General features: G+C 51.0%; 1 protein-coding gene across 3 annotated transcripts in view; it reads right to left on the bottom strand.

The window, feature by feature from the left end:
* Positions 1-19,548, bottom strand: part of TFEB (transcription factor EB) — a 54,387-nt gene that overhangs the window by 20,065 nt on the left and 14,774 nt on the right. The window contains exon 2 of one of the 3 annotated variants that reach the window (XM_087857134.1): positions 2,937-3,098. The exons of the other annotated variants lie outside the window; for them this stretch is intronic. Within the exon in view, the coding sequence (XP_087713260.1) occupies positions 2,937-2,981 (45 nt within the window). The 5' untranslated portion in view covers positions 2,982-3,098. The remainder of the gene's footprint in view (positions 1-2,936; positions 3,099-19,548) is intronic. 3 annotated transcript variants of the gene reach the window in all.

The raw sequence follows: 19,548 nt of genomic DNA, 5'->3' as shown, positions 1-19,548 counted from the left end.
CCAGGTCTGTGGAAACTCATCCGACTACCAGCGAAGAGCAACCCAGAGAGGCTACGTGAGACATGCCCACTCACACACCCACAGCATCTCCTTGCACACACGCGCACCCTTACCATCACAACCACACAGCCCGGGGGGAACAGTGTGCGTCTGCACACGTGTTGCAAGTTCCACAAGAGGCAGGGGGTGTGCTGAAGCCCCCTGCAGCGGGCCTAGGAGACCACCCTTTCCTCCTTACTGCTTTACCCTTGCTCGTACCTGCCTCAACCCCAAATCCATCGGAGCCATGAGAAACCCAAGTCCTGCTCACCTGAGGTCAACAAGGACCCACATTTTCATTGGTCACCTGCAATGTGCCTGCTGACCTCCCCACCATGCATGAAACCTTCCACCCCAGGTGGCTGGGGAAGTAAACAGCGGGGTGAAGCTCTGATCTCAGGGTCCCCCCCACCCCGAAGCCACAACATACCATGGAGTCTGTGCCCATGTCCGACGCACACACTCACACAAAACAACAGCCAAACACACCCCCTCTCCGACCACACTGTTTCAGGAGGGGCAGGGAACGTTGCGCGCCCTACCCACAGATGGGGGACAGCTCTCACCTCTACACCTCCGTGTCTGGTTCAGAAACACACACACCACTGACCTCTTTCACCACCGCAGACTGTACTGCCAGGGGCCCCCAGGTTCATGAGGGCTCCAGAGAAACCCTAAAATGTGGGGCCAGAACCTCAAGCAGGCCTAGGATGCCCAAGAAAGAACCACAGATTGGGGGTCAGTTGGGACTGCTGCAGGGTATGTGATGTCATGGGTTCTGGAAAGGCCCTTGGCCCCAAAATATCTCCCCTCTGGGTCCGGAAATCCCTCCCAACCCTCTAAGAGTCGCTGCTGGTAGAGGCTGCCCCGTGAAGCCCTTGTAGCTCACAGCTCTGGAGAGGGGGACAGTTGGCTGGAGGGTGGTGAAAGATGGGCGGGGGGAGGGTCCAGGGAGACGTCGGCGCCAAAAGCAGACAGACCATCATCTCACCCGGGCGCCCTGCCTGCGGGCCCTGAGCTCCCACCGGGAGGGGGCACCCTGTCCCCCAACACCAGGAGGCTGGCTCCCTAGAAGCTAGCACCACTGGGCCAGGGAGGCCAGGGAGGGGGTCCGGCAAGGGGAAGGACATGAAGGCCCCCACCCCACCCATGCCAGAGGAAATCAAGTCCCAACCCGACTGTCCCCTTGAGACAGGCAAAGTGCTGGTGGCCAGGAGTGGGTGGGAGCCCTGAGAGAAGAGAGGTGGGGGACAGGAGGGGAATTAACCAGGTTCCAAAATAGCACAGTTGGTTCTGCCTCGCTTCACCCTGTGCAATGTCTGGCAGCTTCTGCTTTCGGTCTGACTCACGCCTGGTGGGGGCAGGACAGGGCGGCCAGCGACGCGGACAGAGGCCGCAGGACAGCCAGTGTGCGCTCACTACACATTGGTCCTCCTCCCCCTGCCCCCCCTCCCCACCACCTGGCCTTCTGTACATCAGTAGCGGCACAAAATCAGGGGTTCCTTTGCCTGGGTCCTGTCCGAGGGCCTCCCCAGTGCTGGCCGCTGCCTCAGACCCCAAACTCAAGCTTCGTTTCTGTCCTGCCCAGGTACATTCCGGTGGGCACCTCGACCCCTTCTCCATCTGGGAAGCCAGAGAACAACTGGCCTGACAGCCAACTTCTCCCCAGGCAGGAGCAATGGCCTCCACAGCACGGCCCACCTACAGAGTGAGTGCACCACCGCACCTGCCCCATCCCCACCAAACGCACAGCTAGGACAGGAACACCAGGCTTACTCTCCAAATTCGCACAGCAGCTGGCCCACCTCTGGTTTCTGTCCTTACACACAAGAAGCACCATTCCCTGAACCAGCCAGAGAGAGGAACCAAGCGCCCTAGATTTTGTCATGTTGGGCTGGGGGAGGAGCCCGTCACTCTGCTCTCCCCCTTCCATGATCTCCCACCCACCGTGTCCTGCTGCCTCCCCAGGTCCCCAGAGAGGGGAGATGTGGGCAGCCACCTGTACCTGCCTCATACCTCCTCCCTGGACCAAAGTCGCTTCAGCTCCAACCTGAGCCACCAATGGAAAGCCTCATCGTATAGTCCACCTCTTGGTCCCACATAAACTGTGTCCGTCCTCCTCCCAACCCTCATGCCAGCACGCCAGCGCCAAGAGCACAGCCACCCTTCTATCAAGTGGGGCAGGTGCACAGTAGATGGGGAGAGAATGTCAGAGATCACGAGGTTGGCCCGCAAGGACAAACTCCTGCCGCCCACCCTGGCACACGCGCCATGGACCAAACCCGGAGGGGAAAGGCTGTGGGCAGCAGCTAAAGAGAGAAGTCAAAGAGACGAGGATCTGGCCTGCCTGCCTGTGGCCTGATGCACCCACCACCGGGCCCAGCACCTGCCCCATGCTCCCCAGCTGCCCTCCCCGCACTCCCACACCTAAGGCCTTACCTACACACCACTTCCCACTCTTAGCTCTTCCCATGCCCTCAGCCCCATAAGGCTTGAGACTGCACTGTGAGTCTGTGGGGAGGGAGCAGAAGTCAGCGGGGAGGAGGCCCCTCTCCAGGAAGCAGGCACCGGGCACAGCCTTCACCAGGGACACAGAAGGATGCCCTTGAATAAAGCCACCTCCCCCCAACACTGCCCCGCAAATTGCATCCTGTTCCTCATAGAGACGCGGAGGGAGGGCACTTGAAGACAACCACGTGGCAGCCATGGGGCTAGTGGCCCCAGGAGGGGAAGAGGCAGGGGCACTGAGAGAAAGGAAAAGGAAGTCAGCAAAACCGCTACAATCACAGTCTCAGGATGCTAGGGCTGGGAGGGGACTGGAAGGTGGCTCCGGGCTATGTGTTACCCGGCATATCCGTCCCGCCCTCTCGGAGAGGACGTCACACAGAGAAGTCCACTTGCCTCGGATGGGGCCTGGAAATGGCTGCCGGTGTCTGGCACATGGGAAGGACCTCATGTGCGCTGGGTCCCTCTCCTCTGCTGGGAGCGCCTGGAGGAATCCTAACCGCTTCCTCTTATTATCCATGGCAACGGGCACATAGCAGGAGCTCCTTAAGTATCTGTTGAACACAATGAATGTGGTGCTGGTGACTGGCTCCTGGGGGAAGGGTCTGCCCAGGGAGGCAGGGACAGGCGGCTTCATGGGCATGGAGAGAAGGGAGCTGTGGAAACAGGGCTCGGCAAGACGCATGCTCCAAGGGACAGGCCGGACTGCCTGGCCTGGGCTCGGTGAGTGCAGCTGAGGCCGTCAAGGCCCCAGCCACACCCCCTGCCAGCTGCCCGCACCTGCCTCCTCCGCTTGGAGCCAGAGCCAGCGGAGGCAACATCCCGCCTTTCCCCGGCAGCCCTGAGCCATGGGCCGAGGGGAGCTACTGAATAAACACGCAGTTCCCTCACCCCACCCCGTCACTGGGCCACTCTAAAGCAGGTTCCACGGGGGTCCCCAGTGAGCCTGACCCTCAGGAGCCACCACAGACACCCGCTCCTGAACGCACGTTGTCTTGCCTTCCTTCCCTTCCCCGTCTCCCTTACCCTGTCCCACTGCTGCTCTCTTCCCGGGTAAACTACCTGCCCTCACATCCCTGTCTCGGCCAATGGGCCCGGACCAGGCAGTCGGGATCTGAGACCGAGCAGCGAACTCTAAAGCTCAGAAAGAAAGGCCCAGGAAAAGGGCCAGCATTAGAAGGGGGCTGGCCATCCCGTGGAGAAGCTGCGAGGTGGGTGCATACGAACCCAGTCGCTAGGGGAGACTGGGGCTGGGGGCAACGGCCAAGTGCATGCCTAGAACTTTCCCACCTGTTAGAAGTAAGACCGCCCTCCGAAGCAGAGCTGGCACGATGGACAGGACGAGCCAGGATTGCACTTCACGTGGTGAAGAAGCCTCAATGGCAACATGAGGTTACCGGCGGCAAATGCCAAGAGGACTAGAGACCCAGCAGTGCCTCCCGACCCCAGGCTGCATCGAGGCGCAAACTCTAGAGCGCCGGCATGTCAGAACCGTAGCACGCCCGTTCACTCCACGGCACGGCTGCTACGCTCCACGCAAGGGACCAGGTACTGAGGACGCCAAGGGAGGCCACTTGCATCCACACTAAGAACAGATGCTTTGAAGCAGGTGGAGCTGAACATTTCAGATGCGTCGCTTATTGTCTGTGTGTCCTCTGGCAACTCACTTCACTTCCCGGGCTCTTAGTATCCTCATGTGTAAGATGCAGAAAACAGCCACCTTGGAGAATTTCTGTAAGGATTCACTGCAAAGCACCTAACAGAGGTGCTCAGTAAATATCTGACAAACGGATGGACGCATGCATGCCTGGATGGCTGTAATGGAGGGACGCATCCATGGATAGGGAGATACGGATGTGTGAAAGGAGACAGGAAAGACACAATAGTGGTCTGCAGTCTGATTCCCATCTGCGTCCATACCCTTTCTGCTACATTTAATAACAAGAACACGAAGGCCCATTCCTCTCTAATGTATCTGTTAGGGAAAACTGTGTCTCCATTTATCAGGCTGACAAATGGAAAGTAGGACCCTCCTCAGGAGCCCTAGCCACACTACGGGGGCAGGTCATTCTCTGAAGGGCACAGGGAGCTCTGTTAGAAGAGGGGCATCCCCCCGGCTCAGTCTTCATCACGCCAGGCCCCTATGAGGTCCCACCAGGCCCACAGCCCGCTCCTCAAAGGCCCAACTCCACCCAACCCTTACCTCAGGGAAGGCGGGTCAGGGGCCAGGGAGAGGGAGGGGAAGCCAGACAAAGCCGGGCAGGGGGAGCAGGCCAGGATGGTGGTCAGAGGAAGCCAAGAACAGAGTACGACCATGTGGGAGGGGGTGAGCAGGAATCAGACAGAAGGGGCTGAAGAGCAGAGAGAAGGGTTTATTGTCTTTGGAGAAAAAGAGAAAGAAAACAGCCCTGAGAGAACAAGGGAGTGGAAACAAAATGGACTGAGCAACAAAGAAAAGTCATTCCCTGCTCAGTCATCCCCAATGGCACCCCACTGTCCTCCAGACAAAGTCCGCCATACTCCCTACCAGGCCTCAAGGCATCCAGAATGCCCTCCCTACACAGCCCTGGGCTGAGCTGAGGCCTCCTCACTTCTCCCCAACACAGTCTGGGCCTCCAGCTGCTCCCCTGCCCCATCCCCCTTCCACAGAATGTCCAGCCCCCACTCATGTCTGGAAGCCCGTGGACGTGTCCCCTCAGATGGAGATGTGTTGGCTGGTTGGTGGGAACGGCATAAACGGAGAAAGATGAGCCCCAGCAGAGCGGGGAGGGAGACAAGGCTCCAGGGTAGGGTGGGAAGGGAGCTGGCTTCAGTGTCCCCTTCCAGTTTCTCTCTCCTCCACCTGTCCCCACGGCCCAGCCCTGGCCTTGCACAATCTTGTGGTCACTGCAGAATGCCCTGTCCTTTTTAAGAGGGCTGAGGTGGCACCAAAGGAGGGGACCAGGCCCCATGCCCAGGATGACAGGGGACAAGGAGGGTGGGCTGAGAAAAGGGAGGAGTTTCAGCTCTGCTCAGCCCCAGGGGTCGGGGCTCGTGGGGAAGAGGTGAGCCCAGAAAGTGAGAAATGGGACAGACCCCATAAGAGTGGTGTCTGGGCCCCTGCCATCTTGCCCTGAGGGGCATGGGCATGAGGCAGAAGCGGGACCCCCTCATAGCCTAGAGCCAGGCTGCCCCTCTGCAGGCCGCCTGGCATCAGAGGTCCCTTTAGGCTGGGAAACCTGAGGAGATGGGGCAGCTCAGGACGGACTCTCAGAATAGAAGCAACTGGAAGCCTTGGCACCCTGCCTCCAGGGGCATCTAGATTGGGAAAGGGGGGCTTCCCCACCAGTCTGTGGAGCAGAGGAAAAGTGCAAGGGTCCAGTCCCCAGCCCTCACCACACCTCACCTCTACATTCCTGTGCCCTTGCAAGATGCACAGGAGATATACAGTGCAGGTGGAGCAGGGAAACTGAGGCACAGAGCTGCTTCCAGCTCTGGAGAGCTGCTCTGCTCACTCAGCCCCCTACATCATCCTTGAAAATTAACTACCACACTTTTCACAAGCACATGGAGATTCTAGACCCTAACGTTCCTAGGCCCCCTTCCACTCTGGGAACATACGCTTTCCAGAAGTGGCGTGCCACAGTTCCCAAAGTTGGGCTGTGAAAAGAAGGCCTGCCTTTTCCTGAACCCTGACATGGAAATAAGTGGTACAGAGAGCCAGACTCGGTCCCAAGGCTGCCTGGGCTCAACCGCGAGCTCCATCACTTGGTAGCTGTGTGACCTTGGGCAAGTCACTGATGCCTCTCGATGCCAAGGTTTCCCAGTATGAATGGGGGGTAGTGCTCCCTGCTCCCGTCCCTCACACTTGAGAACAGAAACAGATTCATTTTGTTCCTCAAGTAGCTGAATGGTCCCGGCCCCTCCACTTAGGATACGCTCACCACCCTGATCATGGGTCCTTCTTCCTCCCCACCAGGGGCCCAACGGCTCAGGGCCCTGGCAGGGGTGCTGAGGAACTGCGGAGCCACTGCTGTTGAGAGAGCTGGTGTCAGGCCCATGGTGGGCACAGAGCCCAGGCGTACAATGGGGCTGTGTGTACACCCGGCGTTACCCTGGAGCAGAGCTGGGCAGGCCGGCATCTGGGGTCAGGCCAGGAATTCACTTCCCTGGAGAGGGCCTCCCCCCCTCCCAGGCTGCGCAGCCCCACTGGGGGGTGGGTAGGGAAGCAGGCACCACCCACCCCCTCAATGAGCCCAGGCAGTGGAATGGGGGACGTGCTCAGTGCCGGGCACTGGGGAATTAGGGAGTCCTGGGTCCAGCTGCCCCACTGGGCTGCTCACTTGTGAGGCATTTTGGACCCATTATGTAATGTGGGGCCGTGACCTCCACTGTGGGCAAAGGGAAGGTAGTCTGCAGGGCCAGGAGAAGGTACAAGAAAAGTCTGCTATGACACTCTCCCCAGAAAGAGAACCTCAATCCCGTCCCCTATCCCCCACCCCACCCCACCTGGGCTGCGCACCAAGGCCCCGGGTGACCCAGGGGAGAGAAGCCGGCTCACTCCCCAGGGGAATGAGTCACCACAGGCTGCAGCTGGGATGGCAGGGACCGTGGGCAGGTGGAGGCCCTCCTCTCCCCTCCCTGGCAGGTCTTCTCAAGCTGGAAAACCACTGGGCTGGTACGGGGTAATGATCGCATCCCAGCCCCGCCCCCCCCACCAGGCTACTTCCTCTGGCTTAGGGGATTACCTAATGCCTGGAATTGAGGCCTAGATACCCTCCTGGTCCCCACACACTCCTATAGCTGCAGGTACGGCTGAACCCCCAAAACCCCTCTGAGACAGGTGTCAGACTGCAGATCAAGGCAGACCCCTGCCCCTGAGGCAGGGGGAGGGGGAGCATGGGCGTCTGGCAGCGGGGGAGGGGGAAGGAAGCCAGGCCACCCTATACCTCAGGTTGTGGCCAAAATGCAGAGACCGAAGGGCTCCTTTGCATGAAATCACCTTCCATTCTCCCCAGAGCCCTGGCAGCTCCCCGCAACAGGAGATAACTGCCCTCACTCCCTCCTCCCTCGCTGCCTCCATTCACACACCCCCTCACACCCAGACATTAACGACACAAATATGTGCCCTATGGGCGGCCGCCCACACTCCCAGAAGGTCACACACAAAAGTCACCGTGGCAGCTGCAGCCCAGAGGACACAGTCAGATGCCCACCCTTCCTCTCACACCCACAGGCCCTCACATCCCCAGCAGAGCCCCAGCTCCAGCACATCATAGCCTGGGGGCCCTATTCAGAGCACTGCAGCACCCCAACTTTCACCTCAGGAGAACTTGAAGGGGCTCCTGCCTGGGGAGAGGAAGAGGACCTTCGTTCCGTAGCCAGGCCTACTTCACGGAGCTGTGTGCGTTTGCGTGTGCGTGTGCAACCTGCCCTGACAAGAGAGGGACCTTCTGAAGCTGAGCCCATCACCCTCATTTCACAAATGGTCAAACTGGGGCTCCGACTAAGTGTCTTTTTTCAAGTTTATGAGCACAGCTGAGCCTGGACCCTAGGGCTGGGGCAGCTTCGGGCTGGTCCACGAAGCAGGGCACACGGAGCGAGGGCAAGAAGGAAGAGGAAGGGGTAGGGGAGGATCTGCCCCCATAGGAGGGGCACCGTTTTTCTGGGCTATGGCACTGGTACCACTTCATTCATCCTGAAGTATTTCTTGAGCACCTGCTATGTGCCAGGGCTCAGGCCCTTCTGCCCCACCTCTGCTTCTGGGATTGAGGGTTGTCTTCAAGGCACCCCTGTCCTGCAGGCAACCAGGCCAGGGCAGCACTCCAACCTCGCCCCAGGAAAGCAGCCCAGCAGCCCCCTCCGTGCCCCCATGCCCCGGGGGGAGCCCCAGCACTCTCTGGGCGCCAGTGCCCATGGCACAGCGGAACCCCCCCGCACAGGTCACCTCCAAGATTCAATGCCCCTCAGATGACAACAAGGCGCCTGGGAAGTCACCCACCAGAGATCCCAGGACTGTTTTCTAGCAGCAGAACCCTGTTTTCAGATCAAATGTACCTAGAACCTTGATATGTAAACTGGGAGAATGACGCAGCTCTGTGGGGATGGGGGAGGGCCTGACCCCTGCCCTCCAGCTAGGGGCCTCCCCACCCCTGAGGTCAAACAGTCCCCGAATCTCTCCCTGGGGTTTGGAGGACGAGTCTCAACACCAGCTTTCTCTCTCTCTTTGCTGCGTCACAGAAGCCCAGGGGAAGCCAGTGATGTGTGCAGACCACACAGCTGAGGGAAAGCAGGACCACAGCCCCCCGTCCAAGCCTCCAGGCCAAGGTCTCCTCCCTGACTCCCCAGACAAAGGGCCACAGCAGCGCACCCCACCCCACACACAGTCTCACGGGTTCGGCTCCCACCTGGGCCCCGCAAGAATTCTATGGCCTATTATCATCTCTGTCTTGTACAGAAAGAAAGGGATGTCCACAAAGGTTAAGCGACTCATTCAACCCGGGAAGCTTAAAGCCCACATGCCAACCCACCTCTCTGCTCTCCACCCCTTACTGCAGCCCTACAGAAATCGCCATCACCATGCCCGGGTTCCATCCCGCCCTCTGAGCCCCATCCCTAGCCTCACCTCACTCAGAAAAGCTGAGAAGCCTCCTACCCAACTCACTCCAACATCCAAAGAGGGTACACAGAGCTTCTCGTCTGTAATAATAACCACCACCAAGTAACACCACTACCTCTCATACAGCACTCACTATTCAGCACTTCATACCTTCTTATCTTCATCCTCAAAACACTAGACTCCCATCCTTATCCCACAGATAAGGAAACTGAGGTACAAAGAGGTTGATGACACTTGCCCAGGTCACCCAGCTAGGAAGGAGCAAAGCCAGGACTGGACCCCCAGCAGCAAAGCCTGCACCCCTAACCACTGAGCTGCACTCCTCCTCCATAACGTCTGCTGGCTCCTCCTTTGGTGGGGGCTACAACAAGGGCCCGAGCTGGGGGCGTCCCTCCCTCCTCTGAGGCCCCTCTCTGCAGGGGTCAGAAGCCGACTGGAACCTCCGAGAACGGTGGGCCTGGGAAAGCCTACCTGATGAACACTCACCCCCCGCCCCAGCCACATAAGCTGGAGCCGGAAGGATGAGACAGTGGGAGAGCCGTCAAGACTCAAGCACAAATAGGACACCAACTGCGTGTCTGGCTGCAAGTCGTGACAGGTGCGGGAGGTACAAGACTCTGTCCTTGCTCTCCTGCCAGTGGCTCCAGGCCCTAGCAAAGCCCAAAGGGGTCGCCCCTGCCACCCCTACCCCCTTCAGTACGAGCTACACCAGATGTTGGCAACACTTAGAAACAGGGCTAAAAATAGACTCCATAATGAGTCAGTGCTAAGAATAACTCGGGCAAACAGCCCTCCGGGAGAGGACACTCTGCCAGGGAGGCACCATCTCCTCCCGCCTCCCAGCCCAGCCTGGCCTATCTCCCGGCCTTTCCTGCAGAGCCCACCGCAGTCCACACAGGACCTCGGGGGTCTATACCCCAACTGCTGGGCTGACGGAGACATGGGCACACTCACACCCCCTCCCACCCCACAGGCCAGGTGGCCAGCCGCCCTAGGTAAATGGTGGGGGGTATCGAGGAGCAGGCAGGGCTGGAGAAGGCCACCCAGCTCAAGGCAGGGCTGTGCGGAGGCCCTGAGATGCTTAACCTTCTTTCTCCAACTTGAACGCCAACTCCCCGCAGGAAAGGACATGGTGCCCCAGCTCCTGCCCCTCCTGGCTCACCTGCAAAACGGGTCCCAGAGTCAGCCAGACCGGCCCATCTCATAAGTGATGGGGGTTGGGGGAGCCAGACAGACAGCAGCACCGTAAAGGGCAGACAGCAAGTGTGGGGCCCAAGTCAGAATTTAGGAGTGCGAACATGCTAGATCCCACGGCCGGGGGTCTCCCTTCCCTCATTGCCCCCCAGAAATGATAAGAATAGTTAGACTCGTGGGCATCTGTACATGAATTGAAAACGAACAGAGTAGATTCCAACATGGTGTCAGAGCCGAACCTCTGAATATTCAACTCCAGGTGATAAACCAGGTGAGGAGTTTCCGACACAGTTGAGGAGACTGGGACTCAAAAAACCCAATTAACTTGCTACGGCCCCGCAGCTAAGATGCAGCCTAATATTGCTATCCATTGGCCAGGCAAGTAGCTGCCCAGAGGCTGTGTGCCGGGCACAGCCCCATCTCCCATCAATGAATGCCCAGAGGGAATAGGACACCCTCTAATCCTGCTGGCAGCCAGAGGGAAGGGGCCAGAAAAAGGTGAGGAGTCTTCAGGAAAGGAGCAGCACTACATACAACATTTCTCTGAGAAGAATGGAGGAGGAAAGAGGGCAAAGAGGGGATGTCCTGGGCAGATCACTGGCCATGAAGTCAGGAGCCCTGGGATCTAGTGACAGCTTCATCAGAGATAACTGCATGATCTGAGGAAACCATTTTCCTAGGAATCACTCCAGGTCTGTTCCTCCATCTGGAAAATGGAGTTTTGAACACCAAGCCTTTGAGATACCCTACAGTATATCACAGCCACATATTGGAGGTATACAATGAATATCAGCATATCAAAGGCTCTGACAAGTCCTGCAGCAAAGAAAACCATTTGGGTTTTTTTTTCTTCTTTTAAAAAATATTTTATTTTATTTAAATTCAATTAATTAACATATAGTGTATTATTAGTTTCAGAGGTAGAGTTCAGTGATTCATCAGTTGCATAGAACACCCAGTGCTCATTACATCATGTGTCCTCCTTAATGCCCATCACCCAATTACCCCATCCCACCACCCACCCTGCTCCAGCAATCCTCAGTTTGTTCCCTATGGTTAAGAGTCTCTTATGGTTTGTCTCCCTCTCTGATTTCATCTTATTTTATTTTTCCCTCCCTTCCCCTATGATCCTCTGTTTTGTTTCTTAAATTCAACATATGAGTAAAATCATATGGTAATTATCTTTCTCTGATTGACTTATTTCTCTTCCATTTTGCTTTTTTTGACTCCCCATCTCCCATACCTGCCTGATCACCAAACCCTTCCACAGAACACATCTCGGGAAACCCTGGAGTAGAAATGGGGTCCCCTGGAGTAGATTTGGGGTCACCAATTCAAATGCCTATAAAGGCCGGCAGGAAACTTGAAAGCTTGAAGCAGGCCCAAACAAAATGCATCAGGACTTTGCAGTTAGCGCCAAGCCCCTCAAAATTCCTAGCAGCTCTGGGGGTTCAGGTCTCCCTCACAACCGACTCAGGGTTTTCATCCTGACTGATCCTCAACAATCCTGTTGAGAGGGGCAAGTGAAGGAAAGCAAAACATGTTGCTTTGGCATGTTGATTATTTTGAATTAAAGTTACTTAAGAGACAGCAGGTACAAGAAGGACACTCCGCCCCTCCTTTGTGCCCCTGAGAGCAGGAAATAAATCTCCCACCAGAAAGGAACCCTCCCTGTACCAGGAGGCAGAGAGACACCCTTATCACCAGAAAGAGGGAATTCAGGGCCCAGAAGGCTGTATAAACAACCCTTGTTACTTCTTTACTAATTAGCTACCCCAAGCCCAAACCCCTTTCTGTTGTCAATTCTTCACAAATGTATTGTTTCTTTGTCCGAATGGTATAAAAGCTGCCTGCTTTGGTCACTTCTTGGAGCTTCATATCTTTGGGGATCTTGTACATACAAAATTAAATTTGTTTTTCTTCTGTCCATCTGACTTACGTCAATTTAATTATTAGGCCAGCCAAAGAACCTAGAAGGGAAGAAGGAAAAAGTTTTCCTCCCCTACAGTTTTGGTGTCCAACAAGGGGCTCACTCTGGAAGCAGCTGAGAGATTCTGGGACCTCTAGCAAGAGCTAGCAGAAGGCAAAAATTCTGGGGCACCTGGGTGGCTCAGTCCTTAAGCATCTGCCTTCGGCTCAGGGCGTGATCAGGGCGTGATCCTGGCGTTCTGGGATCCAGCCCCACATCAGGCTCCCCTGCTGGGAGCCTGCTTCTTCCTCTCCCACTCCCCCTGCTGTGTTCCCTCTCTCGCTTGCTGTCTCTCTCTCTGTCAAATAAATAAATAAAATCTTTAAAAAAAAAAAAAAAGAAGTCAAAAATTCTTAACCACGTGGGTCCCCCAGATCTCTGCCTGCTGGTTCTGGTGAAAGCAAGAGTAGCAAGTCCTTTTCTTTTCTAAATTTAGATTGGGCAGAGAAAATATTTATGTCAACTAGTTCCTTGGGTATAGGGACTCTAGTAAAAATGTGTTATAAGTTATTTTGCTTTCTATTGATCCTCTGACAACCAGAGATCGTCACTGTTTTCTTCTGTCTCTGTCTTTTGTGTCATTTGTCATATGGAGGAGAACCAGAGGTCTCCTTTCCTTTCATCTTATTCTATGTCGTGAGAGCTTGGCTTTGTGATCAGTGAGATACTCTCTCTGGTCTTCACCGGCACGAAGGCGCAGGTCCCACCATGTTTGATAGCCAGCTGAAGAGACTGGGATTCCAAGACACCAAGCCACAAGCAGCATTCTCATTGTTCGACAATGCCAACTCTCAGAGGAATCTGTCGTAAGAGGGTCCCAATCCAACAAAGGCCTTTGTCGTCTCAACCTGCATTGTCTTGGTAGTACTGGAGAAGTCTCATTCCAGTAGCTCCCACCACGGGTCACGAATTAGCAGGTCCGTAACTGGAGACATCTAATGTTCCCATGAAAGACCACAGAGACGCCATTTTTACTACACCATTATTACCACCTATGACCACAAAGGTCTTTGCTTTCTTAGACTAACATGGGGTGAACTTCCTGGATCTTGTAAGGGCTGAATCTTTTGCACCCTCTTTAGGAACCCCACTTATGTCCATGGTTAAGCCATTAAAAGGCTTACTGGTTTGAGTCGCTATTAAGATTAACATAAGATCCTCCTTGTCAATGAGTATGGATTCTTTGACTTGAACAAACTTATATTCACACACACACACAAACTGAGAGCGCTCATTCTAAATACTTGCCTTATTGGTACCTATGGAAAGATCAAAAGAGAAAGACGACACAGAGGCATAGGGTGGCTAGCCTGAAGGACTTTTTCAACCAAATGAAATTACAAAGCCCGTTTTGCCTCCACTTTGAGAGGACCCTACCAAATTTAAAGAAGAGTTAGAAAGACGAGTGGTCACTCACAACCCCACTCATAGGGACCTCGACTGGCTGCCAAGGACCATTCTTCCCACCCGGTGATTATACTATAGTTATCAGACAAGCCAGGCGGCCTCCCTGGGAAAAGCACCCCTCCCCCTCTTCACCAAGAAAACAGATGACTGGACTTTCTCCCAGGCCCTCCTACAAATGATCAGGCAATGCATCAGCTGGAGGAAAATGTTCAGTAACAGGAACAAGAATAGAGCCCCCCCCCCCGCCCCCCGCAAGGTGAGCGGTCCAGAAAGGCCTTTGTTAAACGCTTTAGACAGACTCGTAGACACACTGTTTTACAGCTGGAATCTCTAGGATGTAGAAATTTTCCCATCTCCGTTGGAAATCTCCCTGATAGAAAGAAGCAAATTTAGTTGGATGGGCAGGTCAGCCCCTTGTTATTCAGGCTATAATCCAGTCCTCGGGGAACTGGAAACAAATGTCTTTGTCTTGCAAATCTCTACAAAGCCAGAAATGTGGCTCTAGACACACTTCGAATCCCCCCTCTCTTCACCAATCCCCGAACCTCACTTACTCATCTCCGAATGCTCACAGATATTGTAAAAGATCAGGACATTGGAAACAGAATTTATCCTGCACTTAAGAAAAAGTAGGAAAAATGTAAATAGGAATTACTCTAGACCTCTGATAAGAGGCAAACATACCCAAAACTCCTTGGAAAAGACTTCGATACTTTCTCTGTGCCTTTGTGATACAGATTTTCTGCTCGCATCCTCTCTAGGACCTTAAGAGCCATTCTTTGAAATGCAAACTTTAGGGAGAAGTTTTTCATCAGGCGGAGAAAAAAAAGGAACAATTTGAAAATTGGGCTAATGCAAAATCTTGTAGTCTTGCCCACAGATGTCCTTTTTAAAAAGCTTTAGCCATCTGAGTGGGTAAACTTAACTTGTTCCAACTGCCGGAAACACAATTTGGATCCAACTGTTCTATAAACTTGCGAGTTTTGTATTACTGCACCTGACTCCCAGCTAAAATTGTAGGACAATGGCTACAAAGTCTCTGTTTGTGTCCCTCTGTGTATTTACATGTGTCTGTATGCATGCTCTAAATATATGGTATTTTTCCACCTCCAGATGGTATTGCCAAAGTTAATCTGTAAAAGCTCTAATGAGTTGGGGAAACAAGCACTTGGAAGGACAGGGAATACTAAAACTCAGAAATAGGAAAGTTAAGCCAATGTTTTTTTTAAGTTCACACTGATCTGCGATAATCTTTGGGAACGAAAAGCTTGTTGAAGCTTGTTGGTTTAATTAAAATAGATGTGCCTTCAGAGTTCTGAGCATTAATTATGATGCAAACATACAACTTTTACTCCACCGTGGTTTACTGGTCAAGTACGTTTACGTTTTCCATTACAAAATTTGTCGGCAGGGAAAAATACCTTGGGATGATGTCTGATTTTGTCTAACGTCTCATGAAGTTTTTGTGGGTAATCTAAAAGTAATAATGTTTAAAACAGGTAATTTAGATAGCTGAATGGGATAAGAATGTTTAAGTAAACTTTTTTTTAATAACTTTTTTTACGTACACTTTTCAACAATAATTGTGTTTTATACTATGTCTACTTTAAAAAGTTTCCCAAATCTTTTGATAACTCCCACCACTAATTCTGCTAAGTTAAATAATAGAAATTCATTGAATATCAATATCATTTCCAAGTAAAATATTGAACATTAATTACTGAACGTAAGTTTACCAAATTTTGTCTTCCTATTACAGAGGAACTAAAGATATTTTGGTCTGTTAAAGACGTCTTGACAACATTAAAATATTGTACTATTAAAAAAGGCACATGCTTCTAGAAATTATAAAATATATTTATAAATTTGCCAATTTATAGACTGCTGCGGTAACATACAGTTCACCATTGTTTACTTGTTAGTTTTCACTAAAAGTTAAAATGTTTAAGGGTTAAACATTTTAATTAATATATGTAATCACTACTAGAAATAGTAAGGGAAACAACTCTATGCAAAAAAAGCAGGGTGTAGTTTCTTTGGTTAGGAAAGGTTATGAAGTATGGAAGATACATTTAAAAAACAGTTAAAGAAAGGGAGAGAGTGAGAGAATTTTACTTTGTGTGACCTATGTGGCTAAAATCAAATTGTTACTAGAAGGGTTCTAAAAACTAAGCTTTAATATCAATAGTTTGGCTATTATAAAACTAAAACTGCTAATAGGACAAAGTTTTCTTGGACTATTGGTCTGCTCTGATAAGAGATTATAAAAGGTCTTTTTTTTTTTTTAGCTCCCCCCCCCGCCCCCCCCCCCCCCCCGTCCTGCCCCTCCTTTTTTTTAACCTTTTAAATTTGTCTTTATTATCAGGCCTTTGATTACCTAAGGAAACTAAGTCTTCTCAATATGAAAAGAGCTAAGTTTTGCTCACAACTATAGAATCTTCTATATTTGCCTTTAAAATCTTTTATTGTCACTTTGGTTAAATAGATAATTAAGTATTGTTTCATTATGCTCTATGATCTTCTTGGCACGCATTCAAGTCTTTTTAATATTGTTCGACAAACTTTCCCCAAATCAAATTCTAAATAAAGTCCTTTTGACCTTAAACTAACTTTGGGATTTTCTAGAGGGTCTCTGGAATATCTGAAACGATTTGTTCTTTCTCTTTTTAAAATAAACAAAAACAATAACAAAACTTAAACTGTGGTGGGAGGGAATTTTAAACTAATTAGACCTATTTGTTATGTTAAATCACATGGGAAGCACTGTCCAAGAAAGCGAAGTCTTCTTTACCATGTATTTGTATAGGTTTATGTTATAAGTGTCCCAGAAACTGTATGAAAGCCCTAGAAATCTGAAATGTCTTAATATAATCTTATCACTTGTAATTCTAGTTATTATCATAAAATGTATGTCACAGAAATAATCAATTATCCTTGTCAATAACATTATAATGAGCTCTAATCAGATCTTTAACCGTAGGCATTTTTAAGTGTTTTGTCAGTTATGTAAGTTCTTGTTTTACTCTGACACTTTTACAAAAGTGTTTCATCTTCAGAAAGAGTCACTGAAAGGCCTCCGACAAGTACTCTAGAGTGTGGGTTTCTGGTAACTTGCAGATCATAACACTGAACTGGGCAAAAACTGGCAGAACTCTAAGGGAAAACTGGATTCATAAAACTGTTAACAAAAGGTCAATACCAACAAAACTTAATTACATGAAACTGAGTTACCTGATAAAGATGATGACGATTATTATGACTTTTTATTTAAAACATTGTTGGATCTTTAATATTTCATTTTTTCCAGACTTTAAAAAAAAATCTTTTTTCTCTTAAAAAAACCATGACTTACAGCAATTTGGTAAATTATACCTTTGTCGGTAGGATTGAAACATTGACCTTTTTCTCCCTACCTGACGCCTCCAGAATTTGAAAACTCTTAGTGAGTGTTCTTATTTTCACGACAATATAGTTATTTACACAAGTTCAATAAATACCTATTCTCCCAATAACAGGACACAACTGGAAACGTTGGCTATATTAGCAAGGCTTTGACTGGAATGTAATATTTGAGGGAGACGTGCATCGACTCAGATACGACCAGACAGCTTTAAGGAACTAAAGTGGATTCTGTGGAGCCAATAAAGCCCGTTGGAGAAATCAGCCTGGTACCCTGCTTACAGGCTTCCCAGCAGCCTCACCAGGTGAGTAAGGAAAGTTACTTCCCAGCAGGCACAGAAACCTCAGGATATTTGGGGGACTCTGAGAAAAGAGGAATTAACCTAAATCTAGAGTGATTGCAGGTAAAGCCTGATGACACATCCTTCCTCAGCTTCCTCGCCTCGAGAGGCTTTTAAAAGTCCAATCTGAGATTCCTTAGGAAAAGTTCCAACAAAGCAGATGAAAATATTCTCTATAGTCTGTTGCAAGTTCTTGCTGCATTTATAAATAGTAAGTTAAGTTTATTCAAACTAAACCCATTTTGCAAACAAATTAGTCTTACTTTGATGACCTTTGGTAGTCATGGGGGTAACTGTAGAGAAAAAAAATTGTTTCGATGAAAAATTATAGTACATCCTTTTGGATATCAGATTCTAGTGCTATTAGCTATCAACGAAGTTTTCTTTTCTACCTGTTTCCTCCAATACTTGACTACAACTCTCCAAACTAACGCTCCCAATGTTCTTCTACTCTTCACGTAGAATCACTAAGAATAAAAGCTGCCCTTTTCCCTGAAGCCCTACCCCGTGTGAACAACTTGAGGGAAACTTCAGAGAAATCACCACGACCGCTCATGCAGAGGCAACCCTGTTGCTGTGCGGACCACTCAGTAAAGATCACCAGAGACATTCAAACTGCCAACCGCGGAGATCTGGCAGATTGCCCGTCTGCCCTCACTCCGTCTGAAGATGCTTTGAGCCTGACATCTCGAAACCTTCTCAGCCAGCTGCCTCCAGAACTCAGAAACTGGGATCGTAGTCCGCTCTGGTCACTCACCTTTGGTTTGCTTTTCTTTCCATAAAAATGCCTTATTGAGTACTGATTTCTCAAACGACAGAGGCCTCACTTTCGGATGCCCAGGACCATCCCATCTGCTAAAATGAAATACAACTGCTTAACTGAACTGACCTCTTTTCAAGATTAATCCAATGAAATAATGGAGCACTTCACCAGCCCAGCTTCTAGACTTCAGGTGAAACCGAAGGGGAACAAAACACACCACCCCAAATACGCCGCTTTGGCATGTTGATTATTTTGAATTAAAGTTACTTAAGAGACAGCAGGTACAAGAAGGACACTCCGCCCCTCCTTTGTGCCCCTGAGAGCAGGAAATAAATCTCCCACCAGAAAGGTACCCTCCCTGTACCAGGAGGCAGAGAGACACCCTTATCACCAGAAAGAGGGAATTCAGGGCCCAGAAGGCTGTATAAACAACCCTTGTTACTTCTTTACTAATTAGCTACCCCAAGCCCAAACCCCTTTCTGTTGTCAATTCTTCACAAATGTATTGTTTCTTTGTCCGAATGGCATAAAAGCTGCCTGCCTGGTCACTTCTTGGAGCTTCATATCTTTGGGGATCTTGTACATACAAAATTAAATTTGTTTTTCTTCTGTCCATCTGACTTACGTCAATTTAATTATTAGGCCAGCCAAAGAACCTAGAAGGGAAGAAGGAAAAAGTTTTCCTCCCCTACATGAGGAAGGGGTCAGCAGCAGACAGCTGGCCCAGGTCACCCAGCAGGTTACTGCTGCAGGCAGGAGACGATGAGGCAGATCGTACTTACTGGGCCCTTATTATGGGCAGCAGGTCACCTGCATTATCTCCTGTAATTCTCACAAGAACCCTTGAGGAAAGCACTGATGTTATCCCGTCTCTAAGAGCAAGAAACTGAGGGTCAAAGAGATTCAGTCACTTGTGTCCAAGGTCACACAGCTAGTCGGAGGTACCGCCCAGAGTCCAACCCTGGCAACCTGAATCCAGAACTCACAGCCTCAGCCCAGCTCTGCCACTCACTAGGCTAGGTCCCCTTGGGGGACAGACTTCACCATTCTGGGCCTCAGTTTGCTCATCTATAAAACCGGATAATAAAAGACCTGTGTATTAGGCTATTGTGAAGATTAAATTTGCAAATGCACAAAAGCACTTAACCCAGTGCCCAGAAACAGGTGCTCAGTATATGGGACCTATCATTAGATACCATATTCTACTGTGGGAGCTCACACCTGAGCCTCTGGGCTCTGGGCACAGCAGGCTAGAAGCCACCCACGGCTTCCTGGAAATTGGCCTCCGCTGGTCAGTCCCCGAGCACTGCCCCCCCACCTGGCAACACTTCCA

The sequence above is a fragment of the Ursus americanus genome, chromosome 29, assembly GCF_024610735.1.
Source record: "Ursus americanus isolate L20-20 chromosome 29, mUrsAme1.1.p, whole genome shotgun sequence".
NCBI classification, from domain to species: Eukaryota; Metazoa; Chordata; class Mammalia; order Carnivora; family Ursidae; genus Ursus; species Ursus americanus.
Note: the sequence above shows the minus strand (reverse complement) of the source record. Positions and strands in the feature narration are given on the sequence as shown.